This window comes from Salvelinus namaycush, unplaced genomic scaffold, assembly GCF_016432855.1.
Source record: "Salvelinus namaycush isolate Seneca unplaced genomic scaffold, SaNama_1.0 Scaffold1435, whole genome shotgun sequence".
Lineage (NCBI taxonomy): Eukaryota > Metazoa > Chordata > Actinopteri > Salmoniformes > Salmonidae > Salvelinus > Salvelinus namaycush.
In genome coordinates, this window is record NW_024058159.1 from 37,809 (window position 1) to 59,465 (window position 21,657).

At 44.4% G+C, this 21,657-nt stretch overlaps 2 protein-coding genes across 3 annotated transcripts; both read right to left on the reverse strand.

The window, feature by feature from the left end:
- Window positions 1-9,112: 9,112 nt before the first annotated feature.
- Window positions 9,113-16,079, reverse strand: LOC120036684 (NACHT, LRR and PYD domains-containing protein 1 homolog). 2 transcript variants are annotated; one of them, XM_038983075.1, is made up of 9 exons: window positions 16,038-16,079; window positions 13,812-13,849; window positions 12,964-13,028; window positions 12,617-12,831; window positions 12,174-12,430; window positions 11,888-12,016; window positions 11,589-11,721; window positions 11,474-11,503; window positions 9,113-9,540 (listed from the first exon to the last, which is right to left on the reverse strand). In XM_038983075.1, the coding sequence occupies exons 3-9, from the start codon at window positions 12,969-12,971 to the stop codon at window positions 9,206-9,208; spliced, it is 1,107 nt and encodes a 368-aa protein (XP_038839003.1). In that variant the 5' UTR covers window positions 12,972-13,028; window positions 13,812-13,849; window positions 16,038-16,079; the 3' UTR covers window positions 9,113-9,205. The 2 variants fall into 2 exon arrangements, with proteins under 2 accessions (XP_038839003.1, XP_038839002.1); XM_038983074.1 differs by lacking the exons at window positions 13,812-13,849; window positions 16,038-16,079 and having other exon boundaries at window positions 12,964-13,364.
- Window positions 16,080-17,610: 1,531 nt separating this feature from the next.
- Window positions 17,611-21,452, reverse strand: LOC120036683 (NACHT, LRR and PYD domains-containing protein 3-like). Its single transcript, XM_038983073.1, has 5 exons — window positions 20,447-21,452; window positions 20,190-20,363; window positions 19,742-19,915; window positions 19,534-19,662; window positions 17,611-17,668 (listed from the first exon to the last, which is right to left on the reverse strand). The coding sequence occupies exons 1-5, from the start codon at window positions 21,439-21,441 to the stop codon at window positions 17,611-17,613; spliced, it is 1,530 nt and encodes a 509-aa protein (XP_038839001.1). The 5' UTR covers window positions 21,442-21,452.
- Window positions 21,453-21,657: the final 205 nt, after the last annotated feature.

Genomic DNA, 21,657 nt, shown 5'->3' on the forward strand with positions numbered 1-21,657 from the left:
AGTCCCATAGGGCGGCGCACAATTGACCCAGCGTCGTCCAGGGTTGGCCGGGGGTAGGCCGTCATTGTAAATAATAATTTGTTCTTAAATGACTTGCCTAGGTAAATAAAGGTTAAATAAAAATGGAACTTTGGTAGAACAGTTGTGGAACTTGCAGCATCATCCGCCTTTGACTGGTCATAGTATCAGTAGATAACAGCCAAACTAACCACAGTGGATCAGTAGAGAACATCCAAACTAACCACAGTGGATCAGTAGAGAGAACATCCAAACTAACCAGTGGATCAGTAGAGAACATCCAAACTAACCACAGTGGATCAGTAGAGAGAACAGCCAAACTAACCAGTGGATCAGTAGAGAACATCCAAACTAACCACAGTGGATCAGTAGAGAACATCCAAATTAACCACAGTGGATCAGTAGAGAGAACAGCCAAACTAACCACAGTGGATCAGTAGAGAGAACAGCCAAACTAACCACAGTGGATCAGTAGAGAGAACAGCCAAACTAACCACAGTGGATCGGTAGAGAGAACAGCCAAACTAACCACAGTGGATCAGTAGAGAGAACAGCCAAACTAACCCCAGTGGATCAGTAGAGGGAACAGCCAAACTAACCCCAGTGGATCAGTAGAGGGAACAGCCAAACTAACCCCAGTGGATCAGTAGAGGGAACAGCCAAACTAACCCCAGTGGATCAGTAGAGGGAACAGCCAAACTAACCCCAGTGGATCAGTAGAGGGAACAGCCAAACTAACCCCAGTGGATCAGTAGAGGGAACAGCCAAACTAACCACAGTGGATCAGTAGAGAGAACAGCCAAACTAACCACAGTGGATCAGTAGAGAGAACAGCCAAACTAACCACAGTGGATCGGTAGAGAGAACAGCCAAACTAACCACAGTGGATCAGTGGAGAGAACAGCCAAACTAACCACAGTGGATCAGTAGAGGACATCCAAACTAACCCCAGTGGATCAGTGGAGAGAACAGCCAAACTAACCACAGTGGATCAGTAGAGGACATCCAAACTAACCCCAGTGGATCAGTGGAGAGAACAGCCAAACTAACCACAGTGGATCAGTAGAGAGAACAGCCAAACTAACCCCAGTGGATCAGTAGAGAGAACAGCCAAACTAACCACAGTGGATCAGTAGAGAGAACAGCCAAACTAACCACAGTGGATCAGTAGAGAGAACAGCCAAACTAACCACAGTGGATCAGTAGAGAGAACAGCCAAACTAACCACAGTGGATCAGTGGAGAGAACAGCCAAACTAACCCCAGTGGATCAGTAGAGAGAACAGCCAAACTAACCCCAGTGGATCAGTAGAGAGAACAGCCAAACTAACCACAGTGGATCAGTAGAGAGAACAGCCAAACTAACCACAGTGGATCAGTAGAGAGAACAGCCAAACTAACCCCAGTGGATCAGTAGAGAGAACAGCCAAACTAACCCCAGTGGATCAGTAGAGAGAACAGCCAAACTAACCCCAGTGGATCAGTAGAGGGAACAGCCAAACTAACCACAGTGGATCAGTAGAGAGAACAGCCAAACTAACCCCAGTGGATCAGCTACATTAAACTCCTGAATCTCTCTCTGCATCCACTCAAACTAGTCTTCGTCCCAAATGGCGCCCTGTTCCTCCCCCCTCCTAGGGGCTACGTCTGCAATGGTACCCTATTACCTAACAGGATTCTGGCCAAAAGTAGGGTACTAGAGAAAAGACTGCTATTTCAAATGGTAGTACTAGACTCCCCCTCATCTCCTCCAATAAGGTGTCATTTCAGATGGTAATCCTAGACTCCCCTCATCTCCTCCAATAGGGTGTCATTTCAGATGGTAATCCTAGACTCCCCTCATCTCCTCCAATAGGGTGTCATTACAGATGGTAATCCTAGACTCCCCTCATCTCCTCCAATAGGGTGTCATTTCAGATGGTAGTCCTAGACTCCCCTCATCTCCTCCAATAGGGTGTCATTTCAGATGGTAATCCTAGACTCCCCTCATCTCCTCCAATAGGGTGTCATTTCAGATGGTAGTCCTAGACTCCCCTCATCTCCTCCAATAGGGTGTCATTTCAGATGGTAATCCTAGACTCCCCTCATCTCCTCCAATAGGGTGTCATTTTAGATGGTAGTCCTAGACTCTCCACTCCCCCCCCATCTCCTCCAATAGGGTGTCATTTCAGATGGTAATCCTAGACTCCCCCTCATCTCCTCCAATAGGGTGTCATTTCAGATGGTAATCCTAGACTCCCCCTCATCTCCTCCAATAGGGTGTCATTTCAGATGGTAATCCTAGACTCCCCTCATCTCCTCCAATAGGGTGTCATTTCAGATGGTAATCCTAGACTCCCCTCATCTCCTCCAATAGGGTGTCATTTCAGATGGTAATCCTAGACTCCCCTCATCTCCTCCAATAGGGTGTCATTTCAGATGGTAATCCTAGACTCCCCTCATCTCCTCCAATAGGGTGTCATTACAGATGGTAATCCTAGACTCCCCTCATCTCCTCCAATAGGGTGTCATTTCAGATGGTAGTCCTAGACTCCCCTCATCTCCTCCAATAGGGTGGCATTACAGATGGTAATCCTAGACTCCCCTCATCTCCTCCAATAGGGTGTCATTACAGATGGTAATCCTAGACTCCCCCTCATCTCCTCCAATAGGGTGTCATTTCAGATGGTAATCCTAGACTCCCCTCATCTCCTCCAATAGGGTGTCATTTCAGATGGTAATCCTAGACTCCCCTCATCTCCTCCAATAAAGTGTCATTTCAGATGGTAATCCTAGACTCCCCTCATCTCCAATAGGGTGTCATTTCAGATGGTAATCCTAGACTCCCCTCATCTCCTCCAATATGGTGTCATTTCAGATGGTAATCCTAGACTCCCCTCATCTCCTCCAATAGGGTGTCATTTCAGGTGGTAATCCTAGACTCCCCTCATCTCCTCCAATAGGGTGTCATTACAGATGGTAATCCTAGACTCCCCTCATCTCCTCCAATAGGGTGTCATTTCAGATGGTAGTCCTAGACTCCCCTCATCTCCTCCAATAGGGTGGCATTACAGATGGTAATCCTAGACTCCCCTCATCTCCTCCAATAGGGTGTCATTACAGATGGTAATCCTAGACTCCCCTCATCTCCTCCAATAGGGTGTCATTACAGATGGTAATCCTAGACTCCCCTCATCTCCTCCAATAGGGTGTCATTTCAGATGGTAGTCCTAGACTCCCCTCATCTCCTCCAATAGGGTGTCATTTCAGATGGTAATCCTAGACTCCCCCTCATCTCCAATAAGGTGTCATTTCAGATGGTAGTCCTAGACTCCCCCTCATCTCCAATAAGGTGTCATTTCAGATGGTAATCCTAGACTCCCCCTCATCTCCAATAAAGTGTCATTTCAGATGGTAATCCTGGACTCCCCTCATCTCCAATAGGGTGTCATTTCAGATGGTAATCCTAGACTCCCCTCATCTCCTCCAATAGGGTGTCATTTCAGATGGTAATCCTAGACTCCCCTCATCTCCTCCAATAGGGTGTCATTTCAGATGGTAATCCTAGACTCCCCTCATCTCCTCCAATAGGGTGTCATTTCAGATGGTAATCCTAGACTCCCCTCATCTCCTCCAATAGGGTGTCATTACAGATGGTAATCCTAGACTCCCCTCATCTCCTCCAATAGGGTGTCATTTCAGATGGTAGTCCTAGACTCCCCTCATCTCCTCCAATAGGGTGTCATTACAGATGGTAATCCTAGACTCCCCTCATCTCCTCCAATAAGGTGTCATTTCAGATGGTAATCCTAGACTCCCCTCATCTCCTCCAATAGGGTGTCATTTCAGATGGTAATCCTAGACTCCCCCTCATCTCCAATAAGGTGTCATTTCAGATGGTAATCCTAGACTCCCCTCATCTCCTCCAATAGGGTGTCATTTCAGATGGTAATCCTAGACTCTCCTCATCTCCTCCAATAGGATGTCATTTCAGATGGTAATCCTAGACTCCCCTCATCTCCAATAGGGGGTCATTTCAGATGGTAATCCTAGACTCCCCTCATCTCCTCCAATAGGGTGTCATTTCAGATGGTAATCCTAGACTCCCCTCATCTCCTCCAATAGGGTGTCATTTCAGATGGTAATCCTAGACTCCCCTCATCTCCTCCAATAGGGTGTCATTTCAGATGGTAGTCCTAGACTCCCCTCATCTCCAATAGGGTGTCATTTCAGATGGTAATCCTAGACTCCCCTCATCTCCTCCAATAGGGTGTCATTTCAGATGGTAGTCCTAGACTCCCCTCATCTCCAATAGGGTGTCATTTCAGATGGTAGTCCTAGACTCCCCTCATCTCCAATAGGGTGTCATTTCAGATGGTAATCCTAGACTCCCCTCATCTCCAATAGGGTGTCATTTCAGATGGTAATCCTAGACTCTCCTCATCTCCTCCAATAGGGTGTCATTTCAGATGGTAATCCTAGACTCCCCTCATCTCCTCCAATAGGGTGTCATTTCAGATGGTAGTCCTAGACTCCCCTCATCTCCTCCAATAGGGTGTCATTTCAGATGGTAATCCTAGACTCCCTCATCTCCTCCAATAGGGTGTCATTTCAGATGGTAATCTTAGACTCCCCTCATCTCCTCCAATAGGGTGTCATTTCAGATAGTAATCCTAGAGTCCCCTCATCTCCAATAAGGTGTCATTTCAGATGGTAATCCTAGACTCCCCTCATCTCCTCCAATAGGGTGTCATTTCAGATGGTAATCCTAGACTCCCCTCATCTCCAATAAGGTGTCATTTCAGATGGTAATCCTAGACTCCCCTCATCTCCTCCAATAGGGTGTCATTTCAGATGGTAATCCTAGACTCCCCTCATCTCCTCCAATAGGGTGTCATTTCAGATGGTAATCCTAGACTCCCCTCATCTCCTCCAATAGGGTGTCATTTCAGATGGTAATCCTAGACTCCCCTCATCTCCTCCAATAGGGTGTCATTTCAGATGGTAATCCTAGACTCCCCTCATCTCCTCCAATAGGGTGTCATTTCAGATGGTAATCCTAGACCCCCTCATCTCCTCCAATAGGGTGTCATTTCAGATGGTAATCCTAGACTCCCCCTCATCTCTGCACACTAGACTGTCACCTCTAAACCAGAGACAATCACACAAACTGTCTGGCTGTACTCTATGGTCGTACCCTCAAATGGCACCTTATATAGTGTACTACTTCCCCCACAGCTCAAATCAAAGTTTATTTGTCACGTGCGCCGAATACAACAGTGAAATGCTTACTTACAGGCTCTAACCAATAGTGCAAAAAAAGGTGTTAGGTGAACAATAGGTAAGTAAAGATATAAAACAACAGTAAAAAGACAGGCTATATACAGTAGCGAGGCTACATACAGACACCGGTTAGTCAGGCTGATTGAGGTAGTATGTACATGTAGATATGGTTGAAGTGACTATGCATATATGATGAGTAGCAGAAGCGTAAAAGAGGGGGTGGTGGGTGGCGGGACACAATGCAGATAGCCCGGTTAGCCAATGTGCTGGAGCACTGGGTATTTGGCCCAATTGAGCAAGTATGTACATGAATGTATAGTGACTATGCATATATGATAAACAGAGAGTAGCAGCAGAGCACAATTGGTTGGACGCCCGTAAAACCGCTGCCATTTCTTCCGGTGGCATTTTGGCTCTGGTCTAAAGTAGTGCACTTCATAGGGAACAGGGTGCCAGTTGGGATTAGAGCCTACTTGTATGGACCCGTATGCTACACACATGGGCCGGTTTCCTGTATCCATGACGCTGGTTTGTAGTGTCAGCCTCGCGACCGTTGCCTAGCGACAGGGGGAGAACTGATGACCAGCGATGCAGAAGGAACAGAACTGATTGTTTTTCTTCACTCTGTTGTTTTGTTTACCTGTTCTGTAACAAGGGGCTGTGGATGTTTTTGCGTTACTGCTCTCTCTCTCTCTCTGTGTGTGTGTGTGTGTGTATGTGTATGTGTGTGTGCGTGTGTGGGTCTCATTTTGAATGTGTGTGTATTAGATGAACGCTAATAGGCTCCCCAGCCAACCGGTGAACAGACAGAAGCGTGGTGGAATAATACTCACCCGAGTTAAAGTCTGAGTCCTAAATGGTTCCCTGTGTAGTGCACTACCTTTGACCAGTAATACACTAGGTAGTGACTAGGGGGCCATTTGGAAGTCACCCCAAGCTACACTCCTCATGTCCCTCGTTGCTGCTCAAACACTAATGGCTGGGTTTTGGTTAGTCTTTAATCGCTGGTATCTATCTCTCTTCTCCACTGGTAGCTCTCGCTCTCTTCTCCACTGGTAGCTCTTGCTCTCTTCTCCACTGGTAGCTCTCGCTCTCTTCTCCACTGGTAGCTCTCGCTCTCTTCTCCACTGGTAGCTCTCGCTCTCTTCTCCACTGGTAGCTCTCGCTCTCTTCTCCACTGGTAGCTCTCGCTCTCTTCTCCACTGGTAGCTCTCGCTCTCTTCTCCACTGGTAGCTCTCGCTCTCTTCTCCACTGGTAGCTCTCTTCTCCACTGGTAGCTCTCTTCTCCACTGGTAGCTCTCTTCTCCACTGGTAGCTCTCTTCTCCACTGGTAGCTCTCGCTCTCTTCTCCACTGGTAGCTCTCTTCTCCACTGGTAGCTCTCGCTCTCTTCTCCACTGGTAGCTCTCTTCTCCACTGGTGCTCTCTTCTCCACTGGTAGCTCTCGCTCTCTTCTCCACTGGTAGCTCTCCTCCACTGGTAGCTCTCTTCTCCACTGGTAGCTCTCTTCTCCACTGGTAGCTCTCTTCTCCACTGGTAGCTCTCTTCTCCACTGGTAGCTCTCTTCTCCACTGGTGCTCTCCCTACTTTTAACCTACTTCTGTCATTTCTCAATCTCTTTTTACTGTTAAACACTCAGCCTTGAGTCTCTGTCTGTCCCAAATGGTACTCTATTCCCTATGTAGTGCACTACATTAGACCAGGGCCCTATTCCCTGTGTAGTGCACTACTTTAGACCAGGGCCCTATTCCCTATGTAGTGCACTACATTAGACCAGGGCCCTATTCCCTGTGTAGTGCACTACTTTAGACCAGGGCCCTATTCCCTGTGTAGTGCACTACTTTAGACCAGGGCCCTATTCCCTATGTAGTGCACTACTTTAGACCAGGGCCCATAGGGCTCTGTATAGGGAATAGGATGCCATTTGGTACAGCTTTGGCTGATCAGTAAAGGTCAAGGGTCATGATCAGGGGGTTACCATGGAGATAGAGGAATATGTTGAATTAAAACAGGACGGCCAAACCTACTCCTGGAGAGATACCACTGGCCGTGCAGGCTTTTGCTCCGACCCTGCTCTAACACCTGATTCTACTAATCAGTCTAATTAGAACGAGGTGTGTTAGAGCAGGGCTGAAGCAAAAGCCTGCAGACTCAGTAGCTCTCTGGGAGGAGGGTTGATATCACCAAGACCACTTTAGGTTCATACGGCATAAACTAGCTTTCTGATTGGTTACCTCACATATAAAGCAAGTTTAATTCCATAAGCAGATTTCCTGTGTGTGTAGTTTAACTGTTATCTCAGTCCATGATTGGATCTTGGTCACCCCTTTTATATTCTTTGTATAGTATTTCAAACAGGTGTGTTATGATCCTTGCAGACGTGTGGATGAATGACGTAACGTGTGTGTATATATGAGGCATATGGACAGTAAACTACCCAGAAACAAACATTTATTGACAAAGAATTACAGCCCAGTCAGATCAGGGGTGGATTTATTAGTCACCCACCGTAGCATAACGTTTTGCAACAACAAAAAACAAGCGTTTCTTTTGGACAAATTCAGTTTGGTTGAGTAGGAGTCCTGATTGATCTAGGACCAGGTCTGTTTCCTAGGGAATACACCCCATGCTGTTGATCTAGGATCAGGTCTGTTTCATAGTGAATACACCCCATGGTGTTGAATAGGAGTTTTGATCTAGGATCAGGTCTGTTTCCTAGTGAATACACCCCATGGTGTTGAATAGGAGTTTTGATCTAGGATCAGGTCTGTTTCCTAGTGAATACACCCCATGGTGTTGAATAGGAGTTTTGATCTAGGATCAGGTCTGTTCCCTAGTGAATACACCCCATGGTGTTGAGTAGGAGTGTTACTGTCCATTCTACCATTAGGTTGGTACCCCAACACTGTTACTATCCATTCTACCATTAGGTTGGTACCCCAACACTGTTACTGTCCATTCTACCATTAGGTTGGTACCCCAACACTGTTACTATCCATTCTACCATTAGGATGGTACCCCAACACTGTTACTATCCATTCTACCATTAGGTTGGTACCCCAACACTGTTACTATCCATTCTACCATTAGGTTGGTACCCCAACACTGTTACTGTCCATTCTACCATTAGGTTGGTACCCCAACACTGTTACTATCCATTCTACCATTAGGTTGGTACCCCAACACTGTTGCTATCCATTCTACCATTAGGTTGGTACCCCAACACTGTTACTGTCCATTCTACCATTAGGATGGTACCCCAACACTGTTACTATCCATTCTACCATTAGGTTGGTACCCCAACACTGTTACTATCCATTCTACCATTAGGTTGGTACCCCAACACTGTTACTATCCATTCTACCATTAGGATGGTACCCCAACACTGTTACTATCCATTCTACCATTAGGTTGGTACCCCAACACTGTTACTATCCATTCTACCATTAGGTTGGTACCCCAACACTGTTACTGTCCATTCTACCATTAGGTTGGTACCCCAACACTGTTACTATCCATTCTACCATTAGGTTGGTACCCCAACACTGTAGCTATCCATTCTACCATTAGGTTGGTACCCCAACACTGTTGCTATCCATTCTACCATTAGGTTGGTACCCCAACACTGTTACTATCCATTCTACCATTAGGTTGGTACCCCAACACTGTTACTATCCATTCTACCATTAGGTTGGTACCCCAACACTGTTACTATCCATTCTACCATTAGGTTGGTACCCCAACACTGTTACTATCCATTCTACCATTAGGTTGGTACCCCAACACTGTTACTATCCATTCTACCATTAGGTTGGTACCCCAACACTGTTACTATCCATTCTACCATTAGGTTGGTACCCCAACACTGTAACTATCCATTCTACCATTAGGATGGTACCCCAACACTGTTGCTATCCATTCTACCATTAGGTTGGGACCCCAACACTGTTGATCTGAAGCTGTGAACAAAGATAAGGGTCCAGCTCCCCTAGAAGGTTCATCATCCTGGAACATGACTCCGTTCCTTTTCTCAACACCATGTCGATGATGTCACGTGCCTTCTCTGCCCTCTCAGCGATCACCTTCACTGACTCCATGTCCTCCTGGTTGATGACTGTGTGTTGCAGGAGTCTGTCCAGCAGTTCATTCAGGACAGGTCCTGATACTCGTTTCACAAACTCTGTCCGTACAGAAAGCAGCTGGTGCTCTGCAGAACCAGTCAGACTGCTCTCAGCCGGACGCCCTGCCCCCGACACAGCACCTGAGAGAGTCAGGTTACAACATAACGACATTTGTACATTTCACGACCTGCATCAGTGAACGTATTTAAGGCCGGTTTCACAGACATAGAAAAACAGTCTGGGGCATTCAGAACCAGACTAATCTACATCAAGTCCTGGAGGAGATGTCATTGGGGCATTCAGAACCAGGCTAATCTACATCAAGTCCTGGAGGAGATGTCATTGGGTCATTCAGAACCAGACTAATCTACATCAAGTCCTGGAGGAGATGTCATTGGGGCATTCAGAACCAGGCTAATCTACATCAAGTCCTGGAGGAGATGTCATTGGGGCATTCAGAACCAGGCTAATCTACATCAAGTCCTGGAGGAGATGTCATTGGGTCATTCAGAACCAGACTAATCTACATCAAGTCCTGGAGGAGATGTCATTGGGTCATTCAGAACCAGACTAATCTACATCAAGTCCTGGAGGAGATGTCATTGGGGCATTCAGAACCAGGCTAATCTACATCAAGTCCTGGAGGAGATGTCATTGGGTCATTCAGAACCAGGCTAATCTACATCAAGTCCTGGAGGAGATGTCATTGGGGCATTCAGAACCAGGCTAATCTATATCAAGTCCTGGAGGTGTCATCAAGTCCTGGAGGAGATGTCATTGGGTCATTCAGAACCAGGCTAATCTACATCAAGTCCTGGAGGAGATGTCATTGGGTCATTCAGAACCAGGCTAATCTACATCAAGTCCTGGAGGAGATGTCATTGGGGCATTCAGAACCAGGCTAATCTCCATCAAGTCCTGGAGGAGATGTCATTGGGTCATTCAGAACCAGGCTAATTTACATCAAGTCCTGGAGGAGATGTCATTGTTCTTGAAGTCAGCCTTTTATAAATCAGGACTAGTCCAGGTCCTACAGTAAACCATGTTGACTGGCCCTCATGCCATTGGTTTGTAAAGTGCATTCAGAAAATATTCAGACCCCTTGACTTTTTCCACATTTTGTTACGTTAGAGCCTTATTCTAAAATTGATTAAGTGTTTTTCCCTCATCAATCTACATACACAATACCCCATAATGACAAATTGAAAACAGGTTTTTAGACATGTTAACAAATGTATTAAAAATAATAAACAAATACATAAGTATTCAGACCAGTTGCATCCTGTTTCCATTGATCATCATTGGAGTCCACCTGTGGTCAATTCAATTGATTGGAAATGTTTGGAAAGGCACACACCTGTCTATGTAAGGTCCCACAGTTGACAGTGCATGTCAGAGCAAAAACCAAGCCATGAGGTCGAAGGAATTGTCCGTAGAGCCCCGAGATAGGATTGTGTCGAGGCCCAGATCTGGGGAAGGGTACCGAAACATTTCTGCTGCATTGAAGGTCCCCAAGAACACAGTGGCCTCCATCATTCTTAAATGGAAGAAGTTTGGAACCACAAAACCTCTTCCTGGCTGCACGGCCAAACTGAGAAATCAGGGGGAGAAGGGCCTCGGTCAGGGAGGTGACCAAGAACGCGATGGTCACTCTGACAGAGCTCCAGAGTTACTCTGTGGAGATGGGACAACCATCTCTGCAGCACTCCACCAATCAGGCCTTTATGGAAGAGTGGTCAGATGGAAGCCACTCCTCAGTAAAAGGCACATGACAGCCTGCTTAGAGTTTGCCAAATGGCACCTACATTTTTTTGTTATCTGGTTTGATGAAACCAAGATTTAACTCTTTAGCCTGAATGCCAACCTGGCACCTTCCCTATGGTGAAGCATGGTGGTGGCAGCATCATGCTGTGGGGATGTTTTTCAGCGGCAGGGACTGGGAGACTAGACAGGATTGAGGGAAAGATGAATGGAGAAAAGTACAGAGATCCTTGATGAAAACCTGCTCCAGAGAGCTCAGGAGTCAAGGGGTCTGAATACTTTCCAAATGCACTGTAACTCATGTTTACTTACTTGTTGAACGGGTGTCAGTGATGTACTCATCTGAAAGATAAACAACATGAGGTTATATCACTCTAAATAGCATCTGGTACTAAAGTACAAAGTGATGATTGACATATGCTCCTACCTTTTGGTACATTTTCTTTCCATACTGTCCTCTCATCATCACTGAATAACTCCATCTCAATGTCAATCCCTGTCATTTTCACAACCGCCTTGAAAAAGCTTGGTGTGGTGTCTCTTTGTATGAAATGAATCTTCTGGAGAGAGAGAGAGAGAGAGAGAGAGATTGCTTTGGTAATGTAAACTTATGTTTCCCATGCCAATAAAGCCATTTGAATTGAATTGAGAGAGAGAGAGACAGAGAGCAATGGATAGAACTGACTTAAATGTCAGATTCATGTTCTTATTCTACTGAAACTGTACCTGTGGATTGATGGAGGTAGAACAGGGAATGTTCAGTCTGATGGAACTATATAGTTTGAAGGACTGCTCTGGTCTTGTGATGGGAAACCTTTTAGACCCTTGAAACTTTGACTCCTGTTGTTCCACAGCCTGCGAAACGAGGCATGGAATACCCAGCCAGTCAATGTATAGTCTTATTCAAACATTATTCAGAAAACTAGCAACACACTTATCTTCATTAAATGAGTGTCAGCATAAACTGCACCACTGGTTAGCTAAGGTCATCTCTATAATAATGGTCCCTCACCTGTATTTGGCCGGGGTTCCAGGGGAACAGGTATAGGCGAGAAATTAGTGTTTCCTTCATCACTGTCAGATAGAGCATCAGCTCACAGTGGACGTCTACGTTCCAAGACAGTAATCTCAGTATCAGAGAGATAGCTGAGAACTTGGGATGGAGAATCTTAGCATGGAATCTGTTGACCTCATGCACTTCCTCTAAAGACACTCCATGTTCCTCTACATGAAGAATCTTCATCTCATTCCTCAGGGAAGGGTTGTTCCCTGAACAACACAATACAAAGGAGAGAAAGACAAATATTGTATTATTCATCCAACTAAAACACAAAGAATATGCAGTACCAGATCACAGTAAACTCAAACTCCCAGAATAGTACATTCATTAATTCAGGAAGTGAAACAAAGTTACATGGAAATGTCTTTCTGAATACTATTTCTATATGGTTTTACCTAAACAGACAAAGTGTGGCAGATGAACTTCCTCCAGTTCACCTAACTCCATAGTGATGTCCAGCAATGGACCACCTTGTGTGTACTGCATGTCTTTCAGAAGTTGACTGTAGGGATCCCAGTTCCTGAAGTGATACTTCAGAATGACATCTCTCTCACACAGCCAGCGGAGCCCAGACACTGTGCACTCATAACTCCCTTTGGGTGTCCTGTGCCTGAGGGCAACAACAAGATATGGTAGGGAGGGTCAATGGTCAAATGGAGAGGTTGGATTAGAAGACTATTCCCAAAGGTAATGGGGAAATACACTAGCAGGTGGAATGAAATGTTAAAAGTAGTTATTTTACCTGAACATTGTCACTCCCTGGACAGTGGAAGTCAAGGGTTCAATCTGAAGCCAGTGTGTGGAGTCCTGAACAAGGACAAGCATGTCAGTAATACATATGGGGCCTGTTTCCTGGACACAGATTGAGTCTAGTGCTGGACTAAAAAGCATGCTCAATGGAAGTTTCAATAGAAAGTTCTTTAAGGTCCAGGACTAGGCTTAATCTGTGTCCGGGAAACTGGCCCATTAAATAAACAGTCATTTATCTAATGTATTTATTCAATATTACATGGAATGCTGGTGATTTATCAATTAAACTGTCTAATGACAAAATATGACAACAGCTAAAATCCTGCATGCCTACAAGCAGAACACAGGACTGTCTATATCCCAGTATGAATGGTTGGTCAGTACACACCTGGCTTTGAGACTCCTGCTGTTTTCAACTCTCTAGAGACAGCAGGAGCGGTAGAGATACTCTGACATTTACGGTTATGAAAAGCCAACTGACATTTACTCCTGAGGTGCTGACCTGTTGCACCCTCGACATCCACTGTGATTATTATTATTTGACCCTGCTGGTCATCTATGAACATTTGAACATCTTGGCCATGTTCTGTTATAATCTCCACCCGGCACAGCCAGAAGAGGACTGGCCACCCCTCATAGCCTGGTTCCTCTCTAGGTTTCTTCCTAGGTTCTGGCCTTTCTAGGGAGTTGTTCATAGCCACCGTGCTTCTACACCTGCATTGCTTGTTGTTTGGGGTTTTAGGCTGGGTTTCTGTACAGCACTTTGAGATATCAGCTGATGTAAGAAGGGCTTTATAAATACATTTGATTTGATGTAAAATAATTGACATTATGACTTACCTCAACATGGTCACAAGTCTTACAGCTCTGAGGAATCACTGAAGTCAAAAGTAGTTGTTATTTAAAATGGACAATCTTATTGTAATACAAATTATTGTAAGTGAGCAACAGTCTCAATGGCCACACATTAACATACCCTAATCTGACATTAGTGTTATATTAATGAATGTTTGTGGAAGCAGAAAACAACATCGTTCTGGTCCATGTTTTGTTAATGTTGAGGGCCTGATTTCTGCTAGATCCTAGAATGAGAGCTTAAAGGTAGAGTCAGCTAAATGATGATGTAGGAGCAGCACCACAGATATTGTGACGAGCAAGATGCCTGACTTCTCTCTCACACAGTATCTGTCCATGTGCAAGGGTTCTCGTCACTCTCTTACAACGTGGTAACCACGGAAACAAAACAGTGGTCTAGCCTTGCGCTCCAACGCTCTTAGTTGTTGCAGAAATTGACCCACTATACGGACCTGTTCGCGGACCTGTTAATGGTGGGTCACGACGTGTCAGAGTAAATTTATAATTATTTCATTAATTACTGGAATTGATTCGGCCAAGTGCATCTGCGCTCTCTGTTCAGTTTGGCAGCTATTCGTGAGTAGGAGAGGGAGATGCCCGTGTGCTTCGCGGTTCACCGGATATTTTTTCTGCGGTTTTCTTGAAGATAACTCCGCGACACATCTCTGTCGTTCAGCAGCAGATGATGCCCTGTCAGCCACTGACTTGTCATTCCCACTCAACATCACTCGCCGCTGTCATCAAATGGACTCATGCTAGCCACAAGTTCTGACTGAGCTCAATTGTCATAAAACGCAAATACAGGGATGAGTTTCTCTCTCTTTAATACAAACGTTGAGAAATAACGAGGAGCGCCCTCGGTGTGTTTTGTGCGGGGAAGTGCTTGACGTTAGTAATGAGTCTCAAAACGAACAAATTAATAAAACGACACGTCCTGACCAAACATCCACAGCATGATGGTAAACCCAGTGACTTCTTTCAGAACAGGGCAGAATGCTTCGACGGTGGAAAACTAAGTCAGCTAGCAAGACATTGTTGTCATTTTATAACAGGTGATGATAAGCAGAGATAAGGGAGTACTAACTCTCATAGTAGTAGATGTGAGTTTCTCTTTCAAACAATCCCCTGGCCTTGTACACAGCTAATAGCTAAAATTAGCGAAAGCAAGCTAGCTAGTTACTGATGGTGCAACCCTTAGTAACAGTACAGATTAATATTTAAAAAAAATATTATCAGGCCTACTGTACATCTATCTTACTGTAGAAATGATTGTTGAAAACTAGTCTTGGTTGGAACTGTTGCTGTTTAAATACAAGTAATAATTAGTATTCTGAACTGGAATAAACTGAAGCAAGATGATTTTTGAGGCAAACACTCACCTACAGCAGGAAGCGGTCTCCTGCCTGACTGAGAAAGCAGTAGATATTCTGATCCAGTTTGGCTCCACATACCTACGTGAGTCTGGGTTCTCAACTCTGACATACTTCAAAAACAAGTACAGAAACAGTCTCAAGGCTGAGTATGACCTCAGGGTTGCACTGTTAAACACGGAGCCCAGAATAGACATGCTTGTTGAAAACTTCAACCAGACACACACCTCTCATTAGGACTGTGTGTGTTTTCTAGTCTACATCTGTGTGATGTGATCAATCAGTTTATTTCAATTAAGAATGAAAATTATTTATTGTATTTTAGCAGCAACAGTTCCAACCTAGACCTTTATGTAAGAGTGTTTTAAATGGGGGAAATGAACATTAAAATATATTGTTATTTGTTTTTGTCTATATTGCATTTGTTTTACTCATAAGGGCAATGAAATGTACCGATATTTATGTATAGTTGCATATTTTCCTGAGCTTGGGTCCCAGAAAAACACAACATCTGTAATTTGTGTCCCAGGCTGAAAAAGTTTAAGAACCCCTGCACTATGTTGTTTACTTTGTGCATCTACATCATAAATCACTGACTCTACCTTTAAGTCCTAGCCACCGTGCTTCTACACCTGCATTGCTTGCTGTTTGGGGTTTTAGGCTGGGTTTCTGTACAGCACTTTGAGATATTAGCTGATGTACGAAGGGCTATATAAAATAAACTTGATTTGAAGTTTGTTTTGACCAAATAGATCATGATTGTGTTCCTTGTCTGGGACTCAAGTATAATGAACGCTTTAATCATATTTTGATTTAAAAACAATTATCAGTTAACACTCACATTTCTCAGGTCCAGGCTTGATCCAACTCTCTCCACCATGGTCTCTGGTGTCCTCAGGTCCAGGCTTGATCCAACTCTCTCCACCATGGTCTCTGGTGTCCTCAGGTCCAGGCTTGATCCAACTCTCTCCACCATGGTCTCTGGTGTCCTCAGGTCCAGGCTTGATCCAACACTCTCCACCATGGTCTCTGGTGTCCTCAGGTCCAGGCTTGACACAACACTCTCCACCATGGTCTCTGGTGTCCTCAGGTCCAGGCTTGACACAACACTCTCCACCATGGTCTCTGGTGTTGGTAAAGCAGAAGGATAGACTGTGATTAAACTAAATACAACTTATAAAGGCTTGATATAGCATACATTACGGTCTTCATAAGCAATACAAAGTGTGTATAAAGGGTGACAGAACAGCTCCCTGTATAGGGTGCATTGCCTAAATGTGACATAACCCACTATGTCACCTTCCATAAAGCTAATACTGATGGTGACATTACAGGTGACATTGCTTATCTTGATGAAAGCCCCTAGAGATGTGAAGTCACCAGGTATCATGAGTTACACACACTCTTCCCCCCTCAAAACACTGCACTGCGCTTGTGACACAAAATTGAGAGTGACATTACAGTGAGGCTGTCCTATTCAACGGGTTCTGATGCCCTCTAGTGGTTAGAGTGAGACTGACATTACAGTGAGGCAACATGGAAAACACACCACTACTACTAATCTAACTGTCTGTAGGTCCAACAGAACACATTAAAACACACCACTACTACTAATCTAACTGTCTGTAGGTCCAACAGAACACATTAAAACACACCACTACTACTAATCTAACTGTCTGTAGGTCCAACAGAACACATTAAAACACACCACTACTACTAATCTAACTGTCTGTAGGTCCAACAGAACACATTAAAACACACCACTACTACTAATCTAATTGTCTGTAGGTCCAACAGAACACATTAAAACACACCACTACTACTAATCTAACTGTCTGTAGGTCCAACAGAACACATTAAAACACACCACTACTACTAATCTAACTGTCTGTAGGTCCAACAGAACACATTAAAACACTCACCTCTGAATGTGTTGGTCATCTATCTGACACAGGGTCACTGAGGAGTAAACCCCAAACCCAGGATAGAGGGGTTCAGTGAATGTGGTGTGTTCTGTGTAAAGGTGTGTCAGTGTACCAGAGGAGGACACACTATAGAAGGACAAAGTACCAGCTGGCCAGTCCAGATACACTCCAACTCTGTTAGGAACAGGATCAGAGATGGATATCCTGACACTGACTCCAGGATGGTAAAAGACATAACCTCTATCAGAGCAGAATAAACACCAGGACTTCCTATTGCCTCCAATCAAACTGTCTTCCTCCCCTCCCTTCCTCATCAGTCCTTCGTACACCAAACCAATGTCAGCCATGTCACCACCCCTCTCCACCTCCCAGTAATAACGAGATCCAGATAAGCCTTCTCTGCAGAGAACTTGGGGATATGCGTCAAATCTGTCTGGATGGTCTTCATAATGCTGCTCCTCTTTCACCCGTGTCACCTTCCTGTTCCCCTCAGACAGTACCAGGTTTGGGTTTGCTGTATTTGGGTCCAGGGTGAGATGACAGGCATCTGTACACAAAGGGAGAGTTTAATCAAACCACATCTTCATATAAAATGTTGTTTTGTAGTTACAGAACAAGTATTGATTAGTTACTATGTTACTATAGTTCTGAATATACAGTTAATTAGGATTAAAGAGACTTACATTTCCTCAGCCCTGATTTCAGCCTGCACTCTCCACCATGATCCACACTGTAGGAGAAACAGGTTATTGACTGACAAAGACCTAATAAAGCAGTCAACATTTAAACCATATTGTTGTGTTCTGGTGCACTATCCAAGTTCATTACTAGAGACATACAGGTATTCTATCCTACCTACTGCATACAGAACAGAGTACAATTCATTACTAGAGACATACAGGTATTCTATCCTACCTACTGCATACAGAACGGAGTACAATTCATTACTAGAGACATACAGGTATTCTATCCTACCTACTGCATACAGAACGGAGTACAATTCATTACTAGAGACATACAGGTATTCTATCCTACCTACTGCATACAGAACGGAGTACAATTCATTACTAGAGACCTACTGGTATTCTATCCTACCTACTGCATACAGAACAGAGTACAGTTCATTACTAGACACATACAGGTATTCTATCCTACCTACTGCATACAGAAGGGAGTACAGTTCATTACTAGAGACATACAGGTATTCTATCCTACCTACTGCATACAGAACGGAGTACAATTCATTACTAGAGACATACAGGTATTCTATCCTACCTACTGCATACAGAACGGAGTACAATTCATTACTAGAGACATACAGGTATTCTATCCTACCTACTGCATACAGAACGGAGTACAATTCATTACTAAAGACATACAGGTATTCTATCCTACCTACTGCATACAGAACAGAGTACAATTCATTACTAGAGACATACAGGTATTCTATCCTACCTACTGTATACAGAACAGAGTACAGTTCATTACTAGAGACATACAGGTATTCTATCCTACCTAATGCATACAGAACGGAGTACAATTCATTACTAGAGACATACAGGTATTCTATCCTACCTACTGCATACAGAACGGAGTACAATTCATTACTAGAGACATACAGGTATTCTATCCTACCTACTGCATACAGAACGGAGTACAATTCATTACTAAAGACATACAGGTATTCTATCCTACCTACTGCATACAGAACGGAGTACAATTCATTACTAGAGACATACAGGTATTCTATCCTACCTACTGCATACAGAACGGAGTATAATTCATTACTAGAGACATACAGGTATTCTATCCTACCTACTGTATACAGAACAGAGAACAATTCCAACAGGATATCAGAGATGCAGAAGAGTATTCATGTGGTGATGATGTATGCTGTGTTGGAGTGCTCAGCCTGCTGAGTAAACTTCCCCTTAATTCTACCATCATGTCCTCATGTTACTGACCCTACTACACTACATATGACACAACCACTGCTCACACTATTAGGACATATATTCTGACTTACTTCAGCTTCATCAGTTTATATGTGGGATCCACCAGAGCAGCTGAAAGCAGTCCCCCTGCAGAGTCTCCTGGGTGATTGTAGCTCAGGTCCAGCTCTTTCAGGTGGGAGGGGTTTGACCTCAGAGCTGAAGACAGAGCAGCACAGCCCTTCTCTGTGACCAGACAGCCAGACAGCCTACAGAGACACACAACAGCTGTCTAGGTTGGTGTACTGGTGTCAATCATCTTGTAGGACACCCGTACATTTTGTCCATGACACAAACATTGTCATGAAGCATCAGATTTTCAGAGTATTTGTTTTACTAAGCTCAGTACTGACCTGACTGAAACAGCTGTACTTACCCCAGTGTGTGTAGTTTACAGTCTGGATCCTCCAGTCCAGCAGACAGCAGTGTAACTCCTGAGTCCTGCAGGTCATTGTCTCTCAGCTCCAGATGTTTCAGTTGTGAGTTGGGTGAACTCAGGACTGAGGCCAGATCTGAACAGCAACCCTCTGTCAGACCACACTGACCCAGACTAGAGGGCAGAGGAGCACATGATTAACACATGTTTAAAACATCCACATAATAACTCATACTGAAGATATGTAACTCACACTAGTGTCTGTATGTTGTAGAGTGGACTGGTTAGTCCAACACAGAGCAGCTCCACTCCTCTGTCTCCCAGGTCATTGTAGCTGAGGTCCAGGTCTCTCAGGGGGGAGTTTGGTGTCTGCAGAGCTGAGGCCAGAGTCTCACATGATTTATATGTGAGTTTACAGCCATGAAGTCTGGAGAGAGGAGATATGTTGATACACTGTTAAATATGCAAAGCTTTAAGAATAATGAGATGCATTAAGACAATAACAGAAGGTCATGATTAGACTGTGTTAAAAACATTAACTCACTCAAGATATTTAACCTTAGTTTCATATATTTATCACATCGTATGTATGTTTCTGCACATTTACCAAGATGTTCAAATAATGTTAAAAACATAACACATAATTCCTACAAATATATGACCACTATAAAGACAGTGGATACTGAAGATAGTTAGCTCACTCTAGTGTCTGTATGTTGCAGAGTGGACTGGTTAGTCCAACACAGAGCAGCTCCACTCCTCTGTCTCCCAGGTCATTGTAGCTGAGGTCCAGGTCTCTCAGGGGGGAGTTTGGTGTCTGCAGAGCTGAGGCCAGAGTCTCACAGGATTTATATGTGAGTTCACAGCCATCCAGTCTGGAGAGAGGAGATAATCTGTTAGATATACAAATCCTTCAGAATAATGATACTGTAAACATCAACTCAATAACAGAACTTACAGTGCTCTCTTGCAGGTTTTCACGACTGGCAGCAACCTCTGATAACCTTCCTCTGATGTGTTGTATGTCTTCAGGTCAAACTCCTCCAGCACCTCCTCTGACATCAGTAACAGGTAGGCCAGGGCTGAACATTGGTCAGGTTCTAGCTCTGTTTCTGAAAGAGTTCCTGATCGCAGGGAGGTCTGCATGTCTTCAACTAGAGAGTTGGAACCAAGCTCATTCAGACAGTGGAACAGGTTGATGATCCTTTCTGGTGAGGATTCCTCCACGATCTTGTCTGAAAGGTACCTGACTGTTCTCTCAACTGTTTCCTCATTGGTCTGTGTTGTACTTCCTGTCTGTGTCAGAAGGCCTCGTAACAGATTCTGATTGGACTCCAGTGAGAGACCCAGAAGGAAGCGGAGGAACAGGTCCAGGTGTCCATTCTCACTCTTCAAGGCCTGGTCCACTGCTCTCCTGTGTAAGTCAGACAACTGGATTGACTCCTCTTCATCATCCTTCTCCTCCTCATCTTCTTCATCATCACTAGTGGGGGAGAAAACATTTTCCTTCTTGTCCAGACATGATTCTAAAGCATGCACTGCTGCTAGAAACTCCTGAATGCTCAGATGCACAAAGCTGTAGACCTTGTCTTGGTACAGCCCAGATTCTTCTTTAAAGATCTCTGTACACAACGCTGAGTACTCTGATGCCTCTGTGACATCAAGGCCACACTCTCTCAGGTCCTCCTCATAGAAGATCAGGTTGCCCTTCTGCAGCTGTTGGAAAGCCAGCTTTGCCAGTTTCAGGATCATCTCTTTGTCTGACTGAGACAGTTCCTTTGGGTTTGTCTCTGTGGCTTTGTTGTACTTCCTGTTCTTCACAATGATTTGGATGAGTATGAAGTGTGAGTACATCTGGGTCAGAGTTTTGGGGACTTCATCCTTCCATGCCTCTTTCAGTATCATCTCAAGGACAGTGGCTGATATCCAACAGAAGACTGGCATGTGGCACATGATGTGGAGGCTCCTTGATGTCTTAGTAAAATTTGATTTGATCGCTGAGATCGTGGTTGAAGACAGCAGAGGTGTATTTGGAGGGCAGATTGGTTAGGATGATATCTATGAAGGTGCCCGTGTTTACGGATTTGGGGTTGTACCTGGTAGGTTCATTGATAATTTGTGTGAGATTGAGGGCATCAAATTTAGATTGTAGGATGGCCGGGGTGTTAA

Bases quoted from the DNA above. Each gene is read 5' to 3' on its own strand.
- LOC120036684 (XM_038983074.1), bottom strand. From the start codon at position 13,112: ATGCTTTTTAGTCCAGCACTAGACTCAATCTGTGTCCAGGAAACAGGC. The intron at 12,832-12,963 runs GTAAAATAACTA...TGTTGCCCTCAG, and splicing joins CAGGGAGTGACAATGTTCAG to GCACAGGACACCCAAAGGGA. The intron at 12,017-12,173 runs GTGAGGGACCAT...CTCGTTTCGCAG, and splicing joins GGAACCCCGGCCAAATACAG to GCTGTGGAACAACAGGAGTC.
- LOC120036683 (XM_038983073.1), bottom strand. From the start codon at position 21,441: ATGTGCCACATGCCAGTCTTCTGTTGGATATCAGCCACTGTCCTTGAG. The intron at 19,916-20,189 runs GTGAGCTAACTA...TCCTCTCTCCAG, and splicing joins TGCAACATACAGACACTAGA to ACTTCATGGCTGTAAACTCA. The intron at 17,669-19,533 runs GTCTGCTGGACT...CTTTGTGTACAG, and splicing joins GACTCAGGAGTTACACTGCT to ATGCCTGTCATCTCACCCTG.